Source organism: Bombus terrestris, chromosome 2, assembly GCF_910591885.1.
Source record: "Bombus terrestris chromosome 2, iyBomTerr1.2, whole genome shotgun sequence".
NCBI lineage: Eukaryota > Metazoa > Arthropoda > Insecta > Hymenoptera > Apidae > Bombus > Bombus terrestris.
In genome coordinates, this window is record NC_063270.1 from 1,504,581 (window position 1) to 1,526,660 (window position 22,080).

Here is a 22,080-nt window from a genome sequence, read left to right on the forward strand (position 1 = left end):
AAGAGAGAGCGGCGAGCATATGCGAGCTAGTACCGGCAGTCTAACCAATCCCATACGAGCTGGGCGTCCCGTGTTCACGTGACGATCACGACGGAGAAACCAGCGATTGGGCCCATTCCAGGGCCCCTCGACCAATGAACGGTCGTTTGAAAATGATTCAGGCCTTAAGGCCCATCCCAGTTCCCACCCCGAGCTGTTTCCGCGGCGCGTCTATCTGGTAGCTAAGGCCCCGCGGGCGCAGTAACCCTCGAGTCTTCCTGCGTGTACGACGGTTTAAGGCGAATACCTATACACAAAGCTCGAGATATCGGAAAACAATATCAACCGTGTGCCGTAGTAACTCGATATATCTCGCCGCTCTGTCGACCCCTTTCTCCCCCGTTTTTCTATCCTTTGCTCGCACCTTTCTTGTCCGTTCTCAGTCTCCGTCCGCTCCGTCCCACCTCGTCGACGTTTCGTTGGGAACGGGCCCAAGCCCCGCAGAGACAGGTAGCCGGCGAGCAAACACGCGGTCGCTTCGCGAAACTACGTGCGATTTACGGCGGCTTTTCGCGGTCTTGTCCCCTTTGTGCGCGCGTGTGTCGCTTCCAAAGTGTTCTGCACGGTTTTGGGACATCGATCACCCTCGTGTCTCACCGTTTTCCACGACGCACGGAGATCGTCCGGAGAACGAACTCACGTATGAACCTCGCACGGACTCGCGGAAATTCGTGTCGCGTCGCAGCCTGTCGACGCACACGCTGAAGACGAGGATTCGATATCAACAGGATCATTCGAACGTTTACGAGGCACACACGTTCGGCCAGGCTTGGATTGTTCGATTACAGTGGTGCGCGAAGGCAGTGCTTGTAAGAGTGTAATGATCGCGATACGCGAATAACGCCGGTTCCTCGAGTTCTTAGGACAGTCGTCGTGGCCATTCCACTGGCAAGTGTACTCTGTTCTTACGGCTAGATTAACGTCAACAGGAGGCCGGATGCCGAATCTAGACTACTACAACACCGCGAGAATGCATCAAATGGTAAACTCTTTTCAAGATATAGTCGGTGACGGGTCTGGTTGGTGGTTTTTAAAAGGAAGTCGATCTGCAAGGATTAATTAGAAGAAGCGTGCAATTTGATTTTACGTAATAGGTACTTTCCTTCGTAAAATATCATAGATATCGAGATAATAACGTTGGTGACGCAAATCGCTTTCTCCTGAAAGCAACAGATTCAGTCGCAATTTATGCTACCGATGCCATATAACGTACAATTTTCCCATACTCGGAACATGCGTGTACTTACAAATGCATTCGCAGCTGACGTCCATGTCGTGCCTTTATCTTAGCGAAGAGTATCATTAAGTTTATGATATTGAATCTAACTCTCGGATATTTCAATGAGAATTTTCAAGGCGCAAGATTTATAATGAAAGATATTAGCGTTCGTATGGCCCGTGTTGCGCGTTTTTTCTCTCTGCCGGATGTTTACGACGTAGAAACACAGGTTCGTTTTGAATGACACGGAAGGAATTCCCTTTTTGTCAGGCACGCTTAACCACTATCTCCTTCATCCAGTAATGTTTTCTCAAGCCTCTCGCGGAATCGCCTGACAGCGCAGGTTGAATTCTTGCGAATCCTATAAGGACACACCTTAGAACGTGACTAAACTTTCTAGCGTTCGGAGATAAATAAATTAGCGAGCCGTCTTCAATACGCCGAGTGTCGAGCGAAAGCGTTTATCGGTAAATTGTATTTCTCGCGCATCTATGAAACTAAGGTCTACGATGTACGTGTAAGTATCTACTCATAAGATTTCTCTGTAGTATTTAAGAATGTTACGAGTTTCTACGACGCGATAGTTAATAACAAGGCGGTTTCAATCAAATTTCTGGGAATCTCAAGTGGCTAGTTTCATCGGTAATAAGGCGTCTTGAGATGAAAAATGAATTATGATTCTTACAAGTCGGCTTTCTTTGTATTATGAAAAACATCCTTCTTAGAAGAACGTATCTAGCAAGAAATCAGTGGATAAGTCTTAGATAATAAGATATTACGCGGGGAAATACGAAATTACTTATAGAAATCATGCCGTTATACGCTTTGAGATTATAATAAACGCCAGTTCATACATTTGATCGAGCGAATCGCTTCGGGAATAGCAGATAGAATATTATAAAAACAAATTAATAGCAGAGACTATTTCTCTGGTTTGAAAAGGTGCAATTGTGCCGCAACTGTAATATGTTAAATATCATGTCATATATCTTTTACATATTTATTAAAAATCGTTATTATAATCTGCTAAATTCTAGAGAACTTCAAGTTTCTGTCACTTCTCTCTATTTCACCATTTACTTACGCTCAAATGAAACAAAACTGCGAAAATGGACCATCCGTCGCTTCGACGCAAACTCGATCACCATCCCCTTGACAAAAATTGCATTCCGTTCCCATGCGCTATAAGTTTCAAGCCGAATATCATAGTTTCGGCCGCCATCATGACCGCATATAACCGTCCTTTTCGCTGCGTAAATTCGATTGGTACTCGTGACTTCGAACCTTCGTATTGTTTTACAATTACGAGGAATCTCGCGGTCCAGTCCGATCTATTCATTCATTTTCAACTATCTGCTACGTATCTGGGACGCATACACCTGGCCGCGGGTAATAAACCGACACAATGGCGTTACGAGTCCGTCGATTCGTCATGCGCCCCGGGGACGCATTTAAGTGAAATAGATACGTCAGTCTTATGGAATATAAGTTCATAAAATTGAGCGGTAAATCATTGGGAATTTGTTGCGTGGAGCAAACGGTGTCGGGGCAGCGCGTTCGCGCATCTCAGCCCGGCCTGTAATGACAGGCTTTAACAGCGACTCGTAAAATCTTGCCACAATGAAATCATTCTTGACGGTGGTTGCCTCTATTGCACGGCTTGAATGGTGAAGCGTGTGAGTGGCTCGCGCCGGCCGCGAGTTCGCGCGTATTTTACAAGCGTGAATGGCGGCCGCGAGTTTCAACCCTCGCTGGAAGCTTCTCGTTGGACACGCGAGTATTCGTATCCATCGCGCGTGGGAGGGATGAGATTCATTTTCTTGCCACTTTGTTCAGAAGTCTATACTCCAGTCCCGTAATTTTCTTGGTCTTTTGGCAAATTAAATGAAATTGAATATGTATCGTTCGCACGAGGTGACAAATAGATATATACCCAGTTTGGAGCTTAAAACGCGAGTAATTTTAACTTTATAGTTAACACTTAAACCTTTAAATGGTGCTGTCAGTAGACGACGAAATGAAAATTCTATGAAATACGGTCGTTGTCAATAAGGTGACGATATTATATTGTCCTATTTAGCTTTGTTGTTTCTCTGGCGTTTGGAACTCTACGCATCGTATTCGTAGGTTAATTAAATTTTTTAGAACGAAGGCTTCAACAGAAGGCGCGAGTTAGTTTTTTAATTAGTTGATTGGTTATCAAACTGTCGCGCTATTCTCATAATCCACAATTTTATCGCGTCTGAAATTAATATCGTATAAAATGACCCTTCCACATCCTTTTTAGTACAAATTACCCCGACGTACATATTGTGATATTATGTAAATATTATGCATGATTAATTCTATCATTCAAGAGTAAATATCGTGATTTACATTTTCATGAAGTTCCCGCGGACGAAGAAATTGCAGACTGTTTTCTTTTTTATCAAAGCGAAAGATAAATATGTGACGGAAGTTTACACGCTTTATTTAGCTACATATATCGGCTCGACATTGATTACGAAACGCATCGCGGAAATTAAAAATTACTTCGTTCCAACCTGCTGTTTGCTCAGGAACAAACGCGTAGGTATGTGATATAACGACACCGCGGAGTTAATCAATTTCTAGTATCATATTATTTAATGATATCGTAAAGTTAATCAACAATTCCACTGAAATGTCACAAAACACTCGTACGGATCCAATAAATTCAAATTACCGTGACTCGATGAAATATTGTTCTATTCAAAGATACGAACTAACAATTAGCAAAATTAATATCTGCCATTACGATCTCGCCTTTCTGTGCCATAGTCGGCGGATTTTTCGAGCCGGCGATGAAGTTCGTAATTGACGTGCTCGAGCTGACCACAAAAAATGGCTGAACGATATAATTACGTTAACACAGCGACGATTTCTGGCGGCGCGACGAAAAATAATTGCAATAATGCGGCCGGTAATGATAACTGGTAACGACGAATAGCGTTAATTGCGCCGCGAATTGCGTATCGGAGGAAACGGAACGTAACCTGAGAAAAATCGGCGACCGACGCGCGCTGGAATTAGCGCTCAAACTCGAGAGTATAAACAGTTATTAGGCTGTTAATCGTCGTCCGGCTGGGCGGAGAAGTAGACGCCGCTCTAACAATTTCGTTGTTGCTGTTAACGCCTTCGATGCTTTACGATCGACGATTACTTTTGTCGACGTCCAAGATATGTTGCACGTATTCACAGTTTCTAGTTGGGGATGAATTTTTCCTATGAGTAAAGCTGTGTAGGTAGTTGATGTTTAATGGTCTTTCAAGGGACTTCTTCTTGGATGGATAACCGTACACTTTGATATGGTTTGTTTGTAGCTACAAAATCTTTGTAGGAATTATACGAGTTTTGTACTGTAAAAGTAGAAGTGCTAACGGCGACTATCTTGGAGCAGATATATAATCTTTTCTAATCTTTGTGATATGAAGTTTCTTAATATAACATATTATCGTATTTACGATTTACGGTTATTTTAAGTACTCTAGTTATATTACTAAATTTAATATCACCTAAATCATAAATTTGATAAAAATGTAGGGAATTAATATAAACAATGCAATGCATCTACAACAAGTTATTTCAGTAAGTTTGATTACTATGGGTGAGAAACTAAAACTATTTCATAGATTTTACCACAGCGTATATAATGCTCGAAAACTTATTGAAGCGAAGTCAGTAAATATCGAGCGAAACATACGTTTCGCTCCAGGAAGGATTTGCTTTATATATATAGCAATCGAGTCTTGGTTTCTGCAGCGTCTCGTCAGAAATTTGTGCAAAGGCGACGCGGCGATCGAAGCGTAGTATACAGCACGTGCTACATAAGGGTTGATAGTACGACGTATAGATATAATGTATACCGTAACATATCGCTGGAACATAACTCCTGTTGGCTGACGTTTCAATCAACCGTTCTTCACCTTCGTTTCTCTCATCGACTTTTGTTGGCCGCACAAATTTTCCAGCCGCGCCATCACAAACTTTTCGAGTCACATCATCCTCGAACGATCGAGCTAGAGACAGTAAATAACATCGTATCCGAAAGAAAAAATCGGTTTTAGTTGTCTTTATCATATAGGAGATTTTAACTGTTATGGATATTATTTTATTATCATTTCTCAAACGCTGATTCGATCTATAATGCTTGATCAAATATTAATCTAGGCTTATTTACTTAATCAAATTGTTTCATTCATTTATAAAGTTTTATTCTGAGAATTCAAAATCCATCATCTTCAAACATTTTTAGTCAAAATTAACATTTTCAAAAGACACTCGTTCGTTCGTTCGTTTATATTTTATCTAGCCCAATAAAATTTGTTGACTACATGTGACTAGAAATCGTCAGTGTGCAACGTTCGAATTTCAACAACCGCTTGATAGTACGCAAAAGAAACAATTAAAAGCAAAAGGCGAAAAGGGAAGCAAGGGACGAAAGAAAGGGAAAGACGATGGCATGGAAGGTGAGTGAGGCCTGTTTCTTTCACCTGTGCCACTACGAGCAATAAATAACCGCCAGCTTAGCTGATTTTACTGCCATGTGTTTGGGTGATCCCAATAACGCCGGCCGAAGAAGGGACCAATAATGCGAAGAAAACCAATCTTCGCGCTAACTAGCCATTCAGACGGCGGAACTGCCAGACAAGTACTCAAAGGACCTCTGGTTAACCTCTGAAACGAAACGGTTTCAAGCCTATTTCGGTATTAAAGAATTTGCGAGGAACTCGCCATAACCGCGTGGGCGGAAACGCTCGTTCAGCAGTACGTACCATGGCTGCACGACCGTCCCCGCATTATTTGCACGTATCTTTGTACCTCTAACGTGCATACGAGTAACTCTTCTTTTAAGAAACAATTTGGTGAAAAATTCAATTGAATCATCCTCTCTGGCAATGATATTGTTCTTGAGTAATTAATAATTGTTCTAAATGTTCGTATGAGTTTATCGAGTAACATTCAAGATCTTGTATTTTTCATAAGAATTACTCCATGTAATAATCACTTAAAATAATTAGAAAAATTATTCTGTAGAATAATTGCTATAGACGTTACTACGCAAACGATGATTGGATTTATTTTTTCAGATTTGCTTCACTGGATAGCGAATATCTTCTATATAATTAGATCATCAACGTCACTCATAATTAACATTATACCAGTATTCATCATTTTAATTTATTAACCATGCAAAATTACAACAAGATTTTCTTCAGAATATGTATAAAAAATGTGGATAAAAGAATGTGGATAAAATCTCACAAAAAGCGGCATCGGTCCGTATAACGAAGGAGATTCTGTTACAACACGGATACTTTTCGTAGGAAGCTAATGGCTGCTTATCCTTGCAAACTTGTTTTCGATCGCGCGTTGTCATTTGCGTGGGCAGTCGGGCATCTCCCGAAGGCAGCGTTTCGCGCGCGGTAATAATTGTTCGGAGATGGTAGCCATTAAAAAGGACGATTTATCACCAGACGAATCGTAATTCAACCGAACGCTATAAATGCATTTGCCTTAATTAAATTACATAGCGACTTATTAGTAAGCCACGAATTTGAAAAGAAACGTCTAGTGGCACGAGTGACGAGCATGACGAGCGATCCTTATCTCGACGAGTCGCTCCGCGATAAATATGATTTTGTCCGTTATCACTGCCGGTATCTTCCGAATTGATTAGAACACAGATATCAAGAGACGGAGGTGGCTAAATGCTCTTTAAATGTCGATGTTTAGTCGTGAAATTTAGTCGAGTCGTGTAAATTTTAATTAGAATCTTTTTGAGATTGAGTAGTTCTCTGTGATTTGTGAGTAAAGAAAATTAAAGAATATAATATAGGATGTTAATAGAAAAAATCGTTAATTTATGGAAATGGAACTAATTAAATACGTAACTTCTAGGTTGGAAGAGTGTACTTGAAAAACCAACTAGTTTTACAGTTCACAAATAACAGAGCCCATGTTGAATAAATCTATCCGATTCCCAAAAATTTAGCTAATTAAATCATTTCTCGATTGAAAAATTGCTTCCATAAATCTCATACTCGACGATTAATAGCCAACACTCAATCATGTTTCTGAATATAAACTCGTGCGTGATAAATTGTCTCGGAGACTCACCAACGTCATAATTAGAAATAACTTTTACGCGAATTACAAAATAAATACAACGCTATTATTCTAATAAGAAATGTCGCAAGTAAAAATGCAATTTTTTATATTTTCACACGTGCTACAAAGATTTAACAAGCCGAATCTATTAACTAAGGCAATCGACACAAAGTCGGAACAGGTGTGATTCCAGGTCAAATTAAGTATGAAGATTTATTCAATAAAGCAACCAAGTAGTCGGCTTGTAGGCGCAATCAGGACCAGAGGGGTAAGCGAAGTTTGAGACGAGGAGGGGAGAGAAATGAATTTTACGGGTCGTGGTTCCTACGATCAGATAATTCACACGCACATTGCTTAATTATTAACGCGAACGTGTTCCGCGCTTGTCGAGCTAATCGTGCACTCGATCGCATGCGCACCAGCGCGTACCTACAATTTTGACAAAATTGCACAATCTGTCATTTACCTCTGCAAACAGGTTAATCGCACGCTAACGGACAAGAAACGTACGATTACCATACCTCAAGTAACTCGCTTTAACGAACTTCGTTACGGAGTTTTCTTTGCGCGTTGAATCCTCTTTCTGCCTTTCTTTCTTCTTTTCCTTTTTCTTCTCAATTTTTCTCGTGCGTTCTGACGTTCGCAAGAAAGGCTAATCAAATACGATAATAATAATTTGCACGCGCGAACATCGTACGAAAGTCGCTATTAGCGGACGTTTCAAAGCGTAGAAAAGAGTTTGCGTTATTCATGGCGGCGGGTGATGAGCGTGTCACGGTGAAGGGAATTAAGGACAGTCGATTCTTGGCGACTTGGCAGATGTAGGAACGCTAAAGGTTCCTCGCTACGAGAATGGACACCATAAATTTAAACGTCGCCGCACAACGAGTCGAAACTTCATCAAATCAGTAGAAACAGCGACAGCATATTAGTAAATAGAATTGGAAATTCTGCTGATTGGTAAATTGTGTTGAAACGTCCAGATATTAAGGCGTTGATGAGGATTTTTCTGGGATAGTAGGAATGTTCGTAGGTCTGACTGCTTGTGTTAGAAATGAATGACAGTCAACCCTTTATTAAGTAATATATTATGACAATTTATGAATGTTAAATAGATTTTCCATGAAGAAAGAGTCAGTGTAAACTGCAATTACAAAATATTAATTTTAAGCAACAAAAATTTTTAAAGTACAACATATTGCTCCAGTAAAAGATTACAGTGGCCACAGAAAGTACTTGCACTATAAAGGTATGTGCAAATAATTTTTGTAGCCACTGTGAAACGATTATCACGAATATTTTATTATTAGACAATTATAACCTCCGACCCTTAACTTCGATCTTCAACCGTTAAATCCTCAACTTGCTAAACAGCACGCCAAACGACAAACAGCAAAGCCACGAGGAAGCTGAATTTCCAAACGACAGCGAAATCAATGTGCACAGTTGCGGAGATGGCGTCTCTACCTAAAACCCTACAACGAATCGACGTAACTCGTGGTTCCATGGGCACAGGATGTTTCAATTACGCGATCGAGCAATTTCACCAGGAAAAGTAATATTTTTGCCGCGCGTTTCAATTATCGAGCCCGTAACAAAGTTTCGCGTAGCTGGATGTCCCATGCACCGATACCGAACAAGAATGCGGTCGCAACTCCGTTTTCCTACCATGTAACGCAGCGATGTATTCTTTCCTCTCTTCCACCCCTTGCTATCTATATAATAACTGGTTAAATTCCGGTAGTGGCGATCCTTACGAACGGTAGCCTCTAATCAACCTAATTTCGGGTTCCTTTGGCCCCGAATATGGGCCAACATTGGAATTATTCGGTAATTGTAATGGATCGGAATGTTGCGCGTTCGCGTTCGCTCTTTAGGGCCACGCCGAGACTCGGCCAAGCAATTTCGTATCTTATGCTACGCTGCCCCTTTTTTCTTCGTTCTACGGTTCCTCCAACCTCCACCACCTCGTCGTTTCTCTGCCAACCATTATCGAAGTCCGATATAGATTTGATTCTTGGCCCCGTTCGTCATTATCTCGATGCTTGCTTGCTTGTGCTCCAGCATACCGCGATTATTCCTCTAGTCGTTCCTCATCGTGTCTAGAATTCTTATGATGCATTCTGGTGAGAAATGTCGATTCACGTCGCTGTCGATCTAAGGAGGAGCTCCTTAGACTGGCAATTCGAGAATCATAGTACGAGTTCTTTTGGACATTGCAGAGTAGCTTTCTTTAAATTACAGATCATCGAAGGGGAAGCCTGTCTGGTTTTTTGTTGTGTGGGATTAATGAGAGACGTTGGGGTTGCTCGGACAAGATCGCCGAGAACGGAAGATCCGACTGACGGATTGGATCCGTGGATTTGTTTGGGTAAATGTCATTTATTTTTGGGACTGGATGATTATTCTTTTGGCTCGTAGGTAGCGGTTTACGGAATGTTCTATTGTACTGTGGACTTTGATTAGACATTTTGTCAACCGTAGGTCGTAGGTTTAAAAACTGTGCTTCATTTATTATGTTAATAATTTTCATGTGCCGTTTGCTCCCTCGATCAATTTTTTAGTTTTAAAAATTATTAAAGTTAATTGTAGCAATTAATATATCGTTAATACATTAAATGTAAGTAGTATTTTCAAGGACTGAAGCGAATTAATTTCGTTCATTGTTTGCGAAATCTGAAAAACTTCTGCTCAGAAAAATATTCGATGAAAAACACCTTAAGTAAGTTATATCAAACTTTTCATAGATCATTTTTCATACAGTAGAGCTCCATTTGTTTGAATCGTCGAGGTACAAATAGTTCATATAACTGGAATTTATTGATTTTTCTCCATTAGATATCTACGATTTTTCGTTGAAATAATAGGAGGTCACGTTCAGCCAGATAGATGAGTGAATTCAGTCGTCTAGAGTTCCGGTTAATCGAGTAGTAACTAAAATTTCGTTTCAATAAATGAATTTCGGGTAAATGAAGTTTCGCTAGTAAATCTATTATTTAAATTCCAAAATAAATAGTTACAGATTTTATCTAGCAGCATAAACTATTTTTATATAGAATATATTTACTTATACTGTCTGATCAAGTAAACAAACAAACAAACAAACAAACACAAAGCGTGTAAACTAATTCAACGATTTTCTTTCAAATTTCCGTTTTAAATCTTATCTTTCCAGTGCGATTTACAATAAAAGTCTAGTGGGACGAGCAATCAAGTAAATTGTGACACCCTAACGTGACACTACGATCGATCGGAAAGCTCCAGAAACGTAAATCGATCGGCAATTAAAAGCAATTGCATCGCGAAGACGGTTAACATGGTCAAAGATTAGAAGCTCTCTTTTGCATATGAATAAGAAATCATAGAGGCTCAATATATCAAAGAAAATGGTGATTCATATGTTCCTTCGGGATCGATTATTTTTCTTTTTGTTAAATCGTTTCAACTCTGCCGATCAAATTATTGGGTTCTTCGCTGTTTAATGAATTCTAGGCTTTGCATTGCGTCAGAGGTATATTTATCGTGATCTCCTTGATAATCGAGAATACCCAGTCGTGATTGAGATTAATTGCGACATTTTTATTATGGTCATGTAGTTGACATTGCTCATGCAGGAAGAAGAAAACACGCCTTGACTGCTAATAGTTTAGTTATTCTCTAGGAAAATTTCCACTTCAGTATAAACTATATTTGTTCCATTATTCCAAACGGTCTTCATACCGTTCTCTTCGTAGAAACCAAAATCAAGAGATTTTAAAAGATTGAAACTTTTGAAAATTTCATGAACCACTCCATTTATCCGAACCTTTTGCCTTGAGATTATCTTGGTAGCCTCTTCAGTTCCTGTCGTGTCGCAACGTAAAATATTGAAATATCCATAATTCATACTGAATAATCTTTACTCCGAAAGATTGGAACTAAAGTTGCAGCTCAGATTAAAATTTACAACGAACACAATCTTCCTTTATGATTCGATATTGGAGAGGAGGGATGGAATTCTAAATTCAATTCTAAGTTCTAGAAAAAAACTTATTACGAATGACGGAGCGAAAAGCAGCTGGATTTCTCGAGCAGAGTTATCTCGTCTCTTTTAACTGGTACGATTTTCTTTGGTAATTGTATGCCGATTTTATGCAGCAAGTCAGTCCATTACAGATTCGAAGTTGTTCACCGTAAGATGGAAAACACGGCGAGCTGCACGGAAAACAAAAGCAAATGTCGACTGCATAGGACACGCATGTAGGAAAGAGATTAACACGGTTAATAGCATCAAATTGTAACCATAAAGAATACCCAAGCGAGCAAGAAAGTACATAGTGTAGAGTGGAGAGCTGTGCAGCCAGGACTTTTTTTGTGATTTTAATATGCACGTGTTCGAGGAACATCATACCAACCGGATACAAGGGGATAATAATTTTTTAAATTGACCATCGTCCACCGGGCTAATGACTTTTCATTTCGCGACCGCAATTAAAATGAACGTTTTAACACTGTTCGCGATATCTTTACAAGTTGCTACGGCAGATACGCCTGATTATGCCCTTCGGCTACGCGATCTCTAGACAACGAAGACAACGAAATTGAGTAATTTCGTTGATCTAATATTTGTTACACGCTAATGAGGATTACAGTGAGTGTAGACAAAATGGGTAATTAAAAATGGAAATTTTATGCGAGGTAGGTAAACTGGATCGGAGAGTATTTATCAATGGATCAAAGATACCTATGGATAGGAAAATATGATCATTTTCGTTACGTTAGAATTTCATTTTGTTCAGTTCTTTGCTAACTTTTTTGCTACTGTCCATAAAACGTTCTTCTTTAATTTTTTGAAGTTTTGAGATGAAAGATGTGAAGATATTAAACAGAATTTACATTTCATAATCATTGTATTCACAAATTGAAAACATGACTTTGCCACGAGAATTTGTATTTATCGTGTTTGAATCGTAATCCATGTCACAGATGTGATTCGATAACGTGAAATAAGGAATAAATTAAATAATAGTCATATGTGTATTTAATACGATAGCAATGGAACTTATTATTGTAGCTTAATTATAGGTCTGAATTTTGAAACTGAGCTATTTTCCACGTTCTCTTATTATATTTGATGTGCCTATTCAGAGTATCATAGTCTTTACCAATTATCATAAGATGCTAAACTCGAAGCAAGACAAAAAATGAACAAGAAAGAAAACTTGTTTTCCTGCAATTTCAACCAAAATCCGTGGAACGTCGATTATAAAAGATCATGAACTTTATTTCAGTTGTCGAATTAATAAGGTAGCTGAAATTCTTGTATTATTGATCAGTCTTTGACCTTCTTTCACGCGTCCATTAAATTCGGTCTGATTTCTCGATTTAATTTCGCCATTCGAGGCCAATTTATTTTTTAACGAGCAAATGTGAAAAAAACAAAACGGGGGAGAAAGGCGGAGGTTGTGAGAACGTGTCGGAGTCGCTGAACAACACCGGATCGTTTGAAATAACACTTTGCGGAAGCGTAAATAAATTAAACTGATCTGCCGCGAGCAAATGTTACACGAACAACCGCGATTTTATGGCAATCAAACAATTTACACACCTGAATTTACACTGGGATATACGATAATCGACATTAATAATCGAACGCTGAAATCTCCACCACACGATTTGCCAGAGAGAGAGAGGGGGGGCAGGGAGAGAGAGAGAGAGAGAGAGAGTTTGAAAAATCTAAAATATCGAGACGTCTTTAAATACTGTTTTTAAATACGATATCTAACTATGCTGTATTACTCGCTCCTTCTTTACATTCGTATCTATTCGAGTATTTTATTTTTCGATCAAATGTTTAAAAACTATATTTTCATAATATCTACTGGAATATAGTAACATCCATTTCGAGCCATATAAATCCAAAGAGAACAGCCCCTTTAGTTAAATATTAACCAGACGATTTACAAAAAATAAACGAATGTTAAAATGAGAATAAAATGAAAATAAAATTAAAATAACTGGCATTAAAGATATCCAAGTCTTTGTAAAACGAAGTGCGATTCATTCCAGATAAAATACTAAAATCCACAAGCACCAACTTGTCCCTGAAGAACTTTCACAAAACAGCCTCTCGTCACTGATGAGTTAATCAGCTCGTCAACCGATTTAACCAGCGAGCTCACCCCTGACTGTTGAACCGCAAAACCCACCACGGAAGAGGAAAAAAATTCCTGAAGCACCGATCCCGTTCAAGAGACAAAAGGCGCTCGTCGATAGCGAAGAATCTCTGGTCGACGATCCTGCCGAGGCAATCCTGTTGCTAAAAAAAAAAATAGGGACCATGATGGGGCCTCGTTGCTCGCAACGAGCCTCGGTCGAGAGCATATCTCTGTCGCGGGAGTGTCCACTGAAACTGTTGGCCGGTCGCGTTTCCATGAAAGGGATCGCTGTTTTGCGGTTTACCGATGGCGAGGCGAAACGATCGGCCGGCTAGGAAATAGCTCGGTAAATAGCGCGGCTCCCCTCGTTAACTCGATTTAATGGCACGTCGTTAGCAGTCGTATAGCTGGGGACGTGATCATAAAAAAACGAGTGCACTCGGAATTCGGGATACCCGGAATCGGTGAGGTTCGCCGAGTTTGGTAGAACAGAGACACAACTCGAGAACGGAACCAGGACGAAACGTGTTATTGTACCTTACCGATTCCCGTGTATCCGGTTCTCGGCTCAGGCAATATCTATAAAAGATGATAACGCCGCTGATTGCCGGCGTATAAAACTGCCAACCTAACTCCTGCCCGTTCGACGATTGTATAACTCAGTTAGCGATTCTGCTTTTCCGGGATAGGCGCTGTTGCCCGCTGCTGATCGCTGTTGAGCATTGGCCGAGGGAGGTCTGAGAGATGAATTGATTCGATGGATCGTGTTGTAATTCTCGATGATGGCTGATTGTTGCCGCGGTGCAGCGGTTTTGGAAAATTTATGTAAAGTGGTATAAGTTACGATGTTGTTGGCCTGGTATCGGGTATTGTGTAATTATAATAGATGTAGTGCTCGTGAGTCAAGAAATTATGTTATTGCATAGATAATTCTACTATCGCGAGGTGGGTGATATTTTGACTATTGTGAAATTTGAAACTATTTCAAATTCAACTCGAAGATTTGTTTTCTGTGGGTAATATGTAAAGCTGAATCGTGTTACAGATATATGAATTGAAACTCGATAAACGTTTAATACAGAAAGATATAAATGTATATCTAGATTCAAGAATAATTTGCATAGAATGCAAGTAATAAATGAGATGAAATAAACGCAGGAAATGTTTTATCAAACAAATGATTAAAGATAAACAGATAAATGATTTATTAAATAGTAATTGAAGAACGCGTTTCTCACTAAAGCTAATGATAGAGCAGTAAATTTTTTCATAAAGAAAGATACACGTTTCAATTTAAAGTACATAGTCGTCTCACACTTGAAAGATGAAGTTCAACTTCGTCGCGATATAGTCTTGGATACTCTTGGTTCTGTCACTCCTTTTGTTCTACCCTTTCTTTGTTGTTTGCAGTTTCTTTAAAGTCTCGGCTACAGAGGAGCATTTACAATTTTTGTTTGAAACAGCAGTTTGAAGTAGCGTTTAAAGTCGACTAATATTATCTTCTGCTTTGTGACGGCGCTTTTACGTATTCCCTTTGCTTCATCTCTTCTATTGTTTTAATCCTTCCCACGCGTTCGCAACTTCTGAAAAAAGCAAAAAGGTACTTATAATTTTTCTACTAAGGAAACATTGATGTTGTTTCGAAAAATAAAGTATACTTCGCGATACTCGCATTTCCGTTATATATACTTCGGTTAAAAACCAGTTGTTTTTCGACAAAAAAATAATAAAAGTAAATTTACTTTTTATATGTCTGTTTATTTTACTAGTTATTATTTTATATTCTTAAGTAAACAAAGGAATAGATAGTGGTTGAGGTTCTTTTATCGATCGAAAGAATACGCCAACATTTACGATCATAAAACGAAAGATTAGTTTCAACATGCGTCGAGCAAGTTGCTTAGACCGTTCCAAGAATTACGATAATTTAAGTAAATCACACGATGTAATATCAGGTGTTAGGCATCTATGTTGTTTCAGAATTTTTTGCGTAATCCTAATTCCATGGTAGGAAAGCAAATAATTCCTTTCGCCAACCGTTATCCATCGGAATGTAACTCGAGCCAGGTTTTTAATTTTTTTCGCAAGAATATATTCATTTTGGATTTTTCAATAGATCGTTTCCCTTTCCTGTGAACCTGTGGAAGATGTAATCTCTCGTAATACGAACAATACAAGAAAAATGAAATAAAAGATATGAGATTTTGTACGTCCGATATTTTTCTATATAGATGTACTTACATATTATATGACGGTCATAGACGTAAAGAATAATAATATCACCATTTAAAGTAATATAAACTAATATAAAGTAGAATAGGTAAAGAAGAAGAACGCGCCGATGTCAAGATAACAGACTCATCCACTTGACAAATTTCAAATATCACATTTCATTTTAAATGAAATACACTTGTAACTACAATAATGGTTTCTCTAGTTCAAACAAGAGTATTTAAATTCTTTCACTATTTTAGCTCTATTACGTCCAGCGCCATCAGTAATTCATCTAATTTCTTCAAAAACAAATAAAAATTCCGAATTAAAAAGCTTCAAGGTAAACTGAATTCACCACTCTTATCATCATCATTATTATTATTATTATTAGCTCGCATCATAGATCTTATTAATCAATATAAACCACAAAAACTATCACAAAGTATGTAGCATGTCGGGTATCGAGTTCGTCGAATCGTACAGACGGTCAAATATCAATCAACGATGCAATGATTGTCCATTTAGCCAGCTAACAACAAAGACTTAGACCCACGAACCTCGTACCAAACTGACTCCATATTCAAACAGCGAGACAACGTAGGCCTAGAATGACGAAGCTGATGGTTTACAAGCAATTTCATATTTACGCGGCCAAACAGAAACAGAGAAGCCGAATGCCACGAATCATGAAACTTGTCGACCGATCGGTTGGCCTGTCGGCGGTGTTGGACACCGGCAGGTTTCCCCATTAGCATTGCTCGACAGGCGAGGTTGTTGGTCCAGTGTGTCTGGTTTCGCGAGCGTGAAGCTCGCGCGTGCTCGTCTCGTGGAACGCAGCCTGGACGTGCAGGATCGTCGGTCGTATCAGCGGCACATGGCGTAGAAACCCATTATGAATATTCAGCCGAGGGTAGCCGGCATGGCTGCGTTCGAATCCATTATTCATCGCCACGGCGGCATCAGACTGCGCGCTGCATTTTCCACCGGGTCTGGGACCTGGGTTAGGTCGGGGAGGAAAGAAGGTTACTTACCACTGGCCAGGGAACAGGAATATAGGTGAGCTACGGTCTGGAGAGCGAGGAAAAAGAAAAGGTGAGAAGGAACGATCGAGGAACTGGTAGCGGACAAGAGGAAGAGGTTGAAGTAGAGCAGAGATAGAGGGAAGGAAGATCGGAGCGTTGCGAGGAAGAAGTTACGAGGATAGGGGAAGTAGGGAAGAATAGGAAGATGAGAAAGAGAGACAAAATGTGACTAGGGAGAAAAGAGGGATATGAGAAACTTGGAAAAGAGGTTATAAAAATTGCAAAAAGTGAAGGAACGAATCGTGGGGGAGAGGAATGGAAATATGGAAAACTAAGATACATGTGAAGGAATAGTGATCAGAAAACAGCAGGAGAATATAAATTACAAATATAAGGAACGAAAAATAAAAGATGAGAGAAAAGGAGTTTAAAAAAAAGAATTGTTCGTGGTATTTTTATTTGTCCGTTTTCCCTTGGTTCGTCGTGGTCGTCCTCTTCTTTTGGATCTACGTGTGCTTCTTCTGCGCGGTCTCGTTCTCCTTTGGGATCCTCACCCTCCTCACAACCGCTGGTTCCTCTGATCGTTTCGCGTGGTTTTATTCGTTGGCGGAAAGAATGCGCTTCGTTCGGCCTAGTAATCAGTTCGGAAGAGCCAGCTGAGGGAGAGGATCGCTTACGCAACAGAAACCCGTCGTCAAATTTTTTGAATTCCTGAACGCGCGAAATAAACCGAGCTCTCGTGATAGGAATCCATCTTGTAAAATTAAAAGTAACTTGTTGTTTGTACTACCTGTTCTATAGCAGACAAATATATCACATTATATTAAGATTATCTTAGCTAGTTCTTAATTTCTGGTTAATACATCTAATTAGATTTCTGAATTATTTGTATAGATTTCGTTTAATTATTAGCACCAGAAGGATATTAAATCTCTGGTCAATCTAAATCAGAATATAGAAAGACAAATATATGATATACACTTTGATACAAATAATTTAAAAAATACATATAACAAATCGTTTCGTACGGTACGTATCATAAATAAACGACTTTTCATCAAAGTTCCTGAATCACGACATAATCACTCATTATAATTACAACTTAGTTATAGTGAAAAATCTATTTCCTTCGATCTTACCTACTCAACAAGAAAAAAAAGAAGAAGAAAGGTGGGAAAATGAGAAACAAGATAATTAAGATGCGTTTTTCAATTCCGTATCGCAAGTAACCAGTTGGGCAGTTTCTAGTTACACGATCCAACGAATGGCCAAGCATACTGATGATCATCTGTCTGAAGGGTGTTTTACACGAAATATTAATGAAATAACGTGTTAAGGGCAAGAAAAGGACAAATAGCGTTGCAAAGAAAATAATAAATCGAGCGGAGGAGGAATTCGAAAAAAACATCCGTGGTGATTTACTTACTTACTTTTTCTCCTAAATCGATATATCGCAGGTACCAGCTGGTTCGATGTTTGAACCGCAAAATTGAAGCTTGAAGCACGCTTTGCAATTATGTAATTCGAGCGAAAAGCTTGCTTGCTAAATTTTATATTTTCATTTTGCTTGGAAAGAGAGGGGACTCCATTCGAATTTTTTAAAAGTAAATCAATGTGATGTGATTTGTGACTTTTAAAAAATTAACACGTTATTATAAATAGTTTACTATAAGTATATGAATCTGAATTGCGAGAGAGATTATAGGTATTGCGTAATTATAATAGAAAGATTTTTCTGTGAAAAAATCCTGCTCGCTGATAAGTCTCGATTTTGAGAATTGGTAGATTAGATAGCGATTATTACTTAAGGAAAGTTTGAATATTATAATATATATATGTAATTTATATAATTAATTCCTGTAAAAGAAGACATTGTTTTAATATTACGATATTCAAGATACATATAATATTAGATTGATATTTTCTAATTACCATTAATTGAGCACGTTTATCCGATGATAGCAGCCCGATGATAAAGCAGTGATAAGCTTTTGCTGATTATTATCGATAACAATATTATTAAATTTTTAGTGACAATATATTAAATGTATTTTGGCAGTGTATTAAATTAAAGTATTAAAGTTGGAAAAGATTCAATTTGCTGTGCTTTAATCAAATAAAAACATAATGTATGTGTTTGCTAATCATATGAAGCCGTATATCACAATTTCTATATAGTGGATAAATTATAGCTTTTATATCTTTGACATAAATAATGGATGTTTCATAAGACAGATCGATAATTCTGTGAAGCACAATGTAATAAGATATATCCTTTTATTAGCGAGACTGTAATTATCAATCAACATTCATGTAACATCTGAATCGTCCATGATCACTTTATGGAGAACTGCAGCCACAAGATTTACGTAATAAAAGAAGCCCATATGGACATCTTTGTCGTTAGAACTATAGATCATTCACGTAATTTGAATAACGATTCATGAAAATAAAAAGCTTGGAAATTCTTTTTCTATCTTATGCGTCTTGTTCAAAATTAGTTTATTTGATCGCTAACTAGGCGTTTCGTCTTGTTCTAGGTAAGTTGTGACCGGAGAACCGCGGTGAACGTTTGGATAATATTTCGGCGGTAGAGCTCAGAATGACGTTCAGATGCATGCCAGCCTTTCAGACACTTGGAGGCGGTGACTGCGGTGCATCCTGGGTAAGTGTGTTGTTCTTATGTAACTTGGTTGCCGCAATCCCTGCGAACGAAACGTCACACAGACTTATGCGTTTCGACCTTTCTTCCATGCGATTCCGCAAAAGAATTTGTATTTCGCGCTCATCCAGACACATTTTCAACGCCTCTTGCAATTTTCTAGTCAGTCAAAGATGATCTGCTAGACGTGCAACGCTCTGAGATAGTTATGAAATCAGAGATTGAAAAAGACTTGGAGTAGCTATCAGAATACGACAATGCAATGTTAAAAAAATGACAAACTTTAATATTTTTATTCATTTTAAAACAATGGGAGTTCTACTGTACGTGAATTACAAATTATTCGATAACTTTACATAAATCATATAAACAATTACTACTTTTAAATATCGTATTTAGATAGTCGTCGATTTGTATATTATAATATTCTAATTTTCACTCGAAAATCGTTTTCGATTACCCTCGTAACAGCTCGAGTTAACAGTTAAAAAATGAAATCTCTCCCTCGCGTATCTTCGGAAGGATCAATGAAAACCTTATTTTCTCTGTTGCATGTTCGTTCATTTGTTTACTTATCTCTCTACTGCATCGTTCGACACGGCACGTTAAGTTTGTCCGGTTTCGTAGCATGTTTCCTGATTTCATTGTCGGTGAGATAGCATGATCACTGTTAATTTAAACGAGAACGCGATCTCTTTTCTCGATTATCCACTCGCTTGAATGGTCTCGGAATTGCATTTGAGACTTTGTATCAATGAATGGTAAAAGAAATAGGAGAATAAATAAAGGATAGGGTCATGAAGAACTACTAAACGTTGAACGCGTCTATGATACCTCATTGGAATAATTCTTGACTTTTATGATTAATAGATAGCCTTGTTAGCTACTTTAACGGCTGACGTAGATTGCAATAAATAATTCTCAAAGAGATTAGGTATCCATAAACGCGACTATAAGTTTTCTTTGACGCTTAATGAAATTACTATATTTTCATAACCATCGATATTTACACTACACGTACATTTTCAGATTCGTTTCGAATTTTACCAATATAATCAGGATAACCCTGTCTTGTCGCAGTTCCAATAGAACTTTATAACGTTTCTAACACGCATAATACATATATACCTATTTGAAAAAAGTTTCTATAAGTATTCAAACACTTTTACGAGCTGCTATACTTTATTAAATCAGCAAAATACAAATCCCTATGCGAATGAATAACAAAATCTTTTTAATGAAATTTCTAAACTCCTGGAAATTTAAATCCGCGAAAACGGATAAGAAAAATTAACGGACTACGACCCTGCACGCGTTAACTAAAGCATTTTCATGAAACCAAAACTATGGCGAGTTCTACGGAAAGAGGACCGGCTCGCCATTATTTGCCAGTAAACCTGATAATTAATTCAACGACCTTAAACCACTGCAGGAAGCGGCAGCGCGAAAGAAAGATTCAATTAAAGGTACAATGCTCTTTTCGTCGCTATCGTTATTACTTTTTGCGCGAATACAACGACACAATCGTCGATGATGAAATTTGCTATATGCATCGGGAACACCGATGCATAAACCACTATTTTCCTTGGAACGAAACGCTTGTTCTATTTGCCTGTCATTGTTTCCATTAATTCTGTTTGCGCAGCAGAAAGTTTTCCATGCTCAAGGAACCAGAGAAAACTGCGAAAAAGGCACCGTCTAATTGTTACACGTTGAATGGGAATAACGTAATTGTAACAAGCCCTTTTCATTAACCTCGCTAAACGCAGAAGGTTTTGTACTTACATCGAAAAGAAATTGCGAAATCGCTTTCACCGTGGAATAAAATCTATTGCTGTGTGTGCATTCTTGACAGATATTTGCTAAACGCAAACTAAGAATTAGTGCCTTAAAATGTTCTATGTCTATATAGTATTTAATTCATCGGATAACATATCTAATTTATTGGATGTGAGAAACTTCAAGAGATGAAATTAAAAATTTAGCAGACTTTTCGTATCAGATCTTGCCAGACATAATAGAAATCGCTTCGCGTATTTAGTGCAATAGTAAATTTCGTGGTTGCGCAACCTCCCCTGAGCGATTATCATTCATAGCGTTTAATTCCGGCGTTCAATCTACTCACGATTTTCGATGCAAAATTAATCGTGTAACGAAAAATATTTGAATTACGGAAATGGTATTAGACAGCTTCAAGCCGATACGTGTACCAACTGTCTCGAAAAGGTTAAACATATTTTAATCTTTAAACACGTCGTTACTCAATATACGTATTCAATGGCGACTAAAAGTTACTCGAGAATTGTTATTAAGAATTATGAATTTATATAACTTTCAAGAGAATGCCGCAAGAAAGCAATTACTCGGTTTGTTATTTCGTTTGAAACTGCAATTACAACGTTGTACGTGATAAACTTTTCTTTTAGTAAGAAAATGTATTTCTCTTAAGAAATAAAACAGTCGTAAAATCTGTTTATCTGTCGTCAAGGAGCTGTTGTACGAACAATTGAGACAAATTGATTCTTTATTTCATGATACCATAGCGAAATAATTTAATTCAAATTTAAATCATCAACAATAGTTTCTGTACTCGTGAAAAATTTCAACTATTCATGTTGCAAAATTATTTCAAAAAGTATTCAGCGTTGTGCAAGAACG

General features: G+C 38.2%; 1 protein-coding gene across 2 annotated transcripts in view; it reads left to right on the top strand.

The window, feature by feature from the left end:
* LOC100647887 (transcription factor AP-2-epsilon) overlaps positions 1-22,080 on the top strand; it is a 198,533-nt gene that overhangs the window by 69,160 nt on the left and 107,293 nt on the right. The window contains exon 3 of one of the 2 annotated variants that reach the window (XM_048414478.1): positions 19,306-19,425. The exons of the other annotated variant lie outside the window; for it this stretch is intronic. Coding sequence (XP_048270435.1) covers positions 19,363-19,425 — 63 coding nt within the window. The 5' untranslated portion in view covers positions 19,306-19,362. The remainder of the gene's footprint in view (positions 1-19,305; positions 19,426-22,080) is intronic. 2 annotated transcript variants of the gene reach the window in all.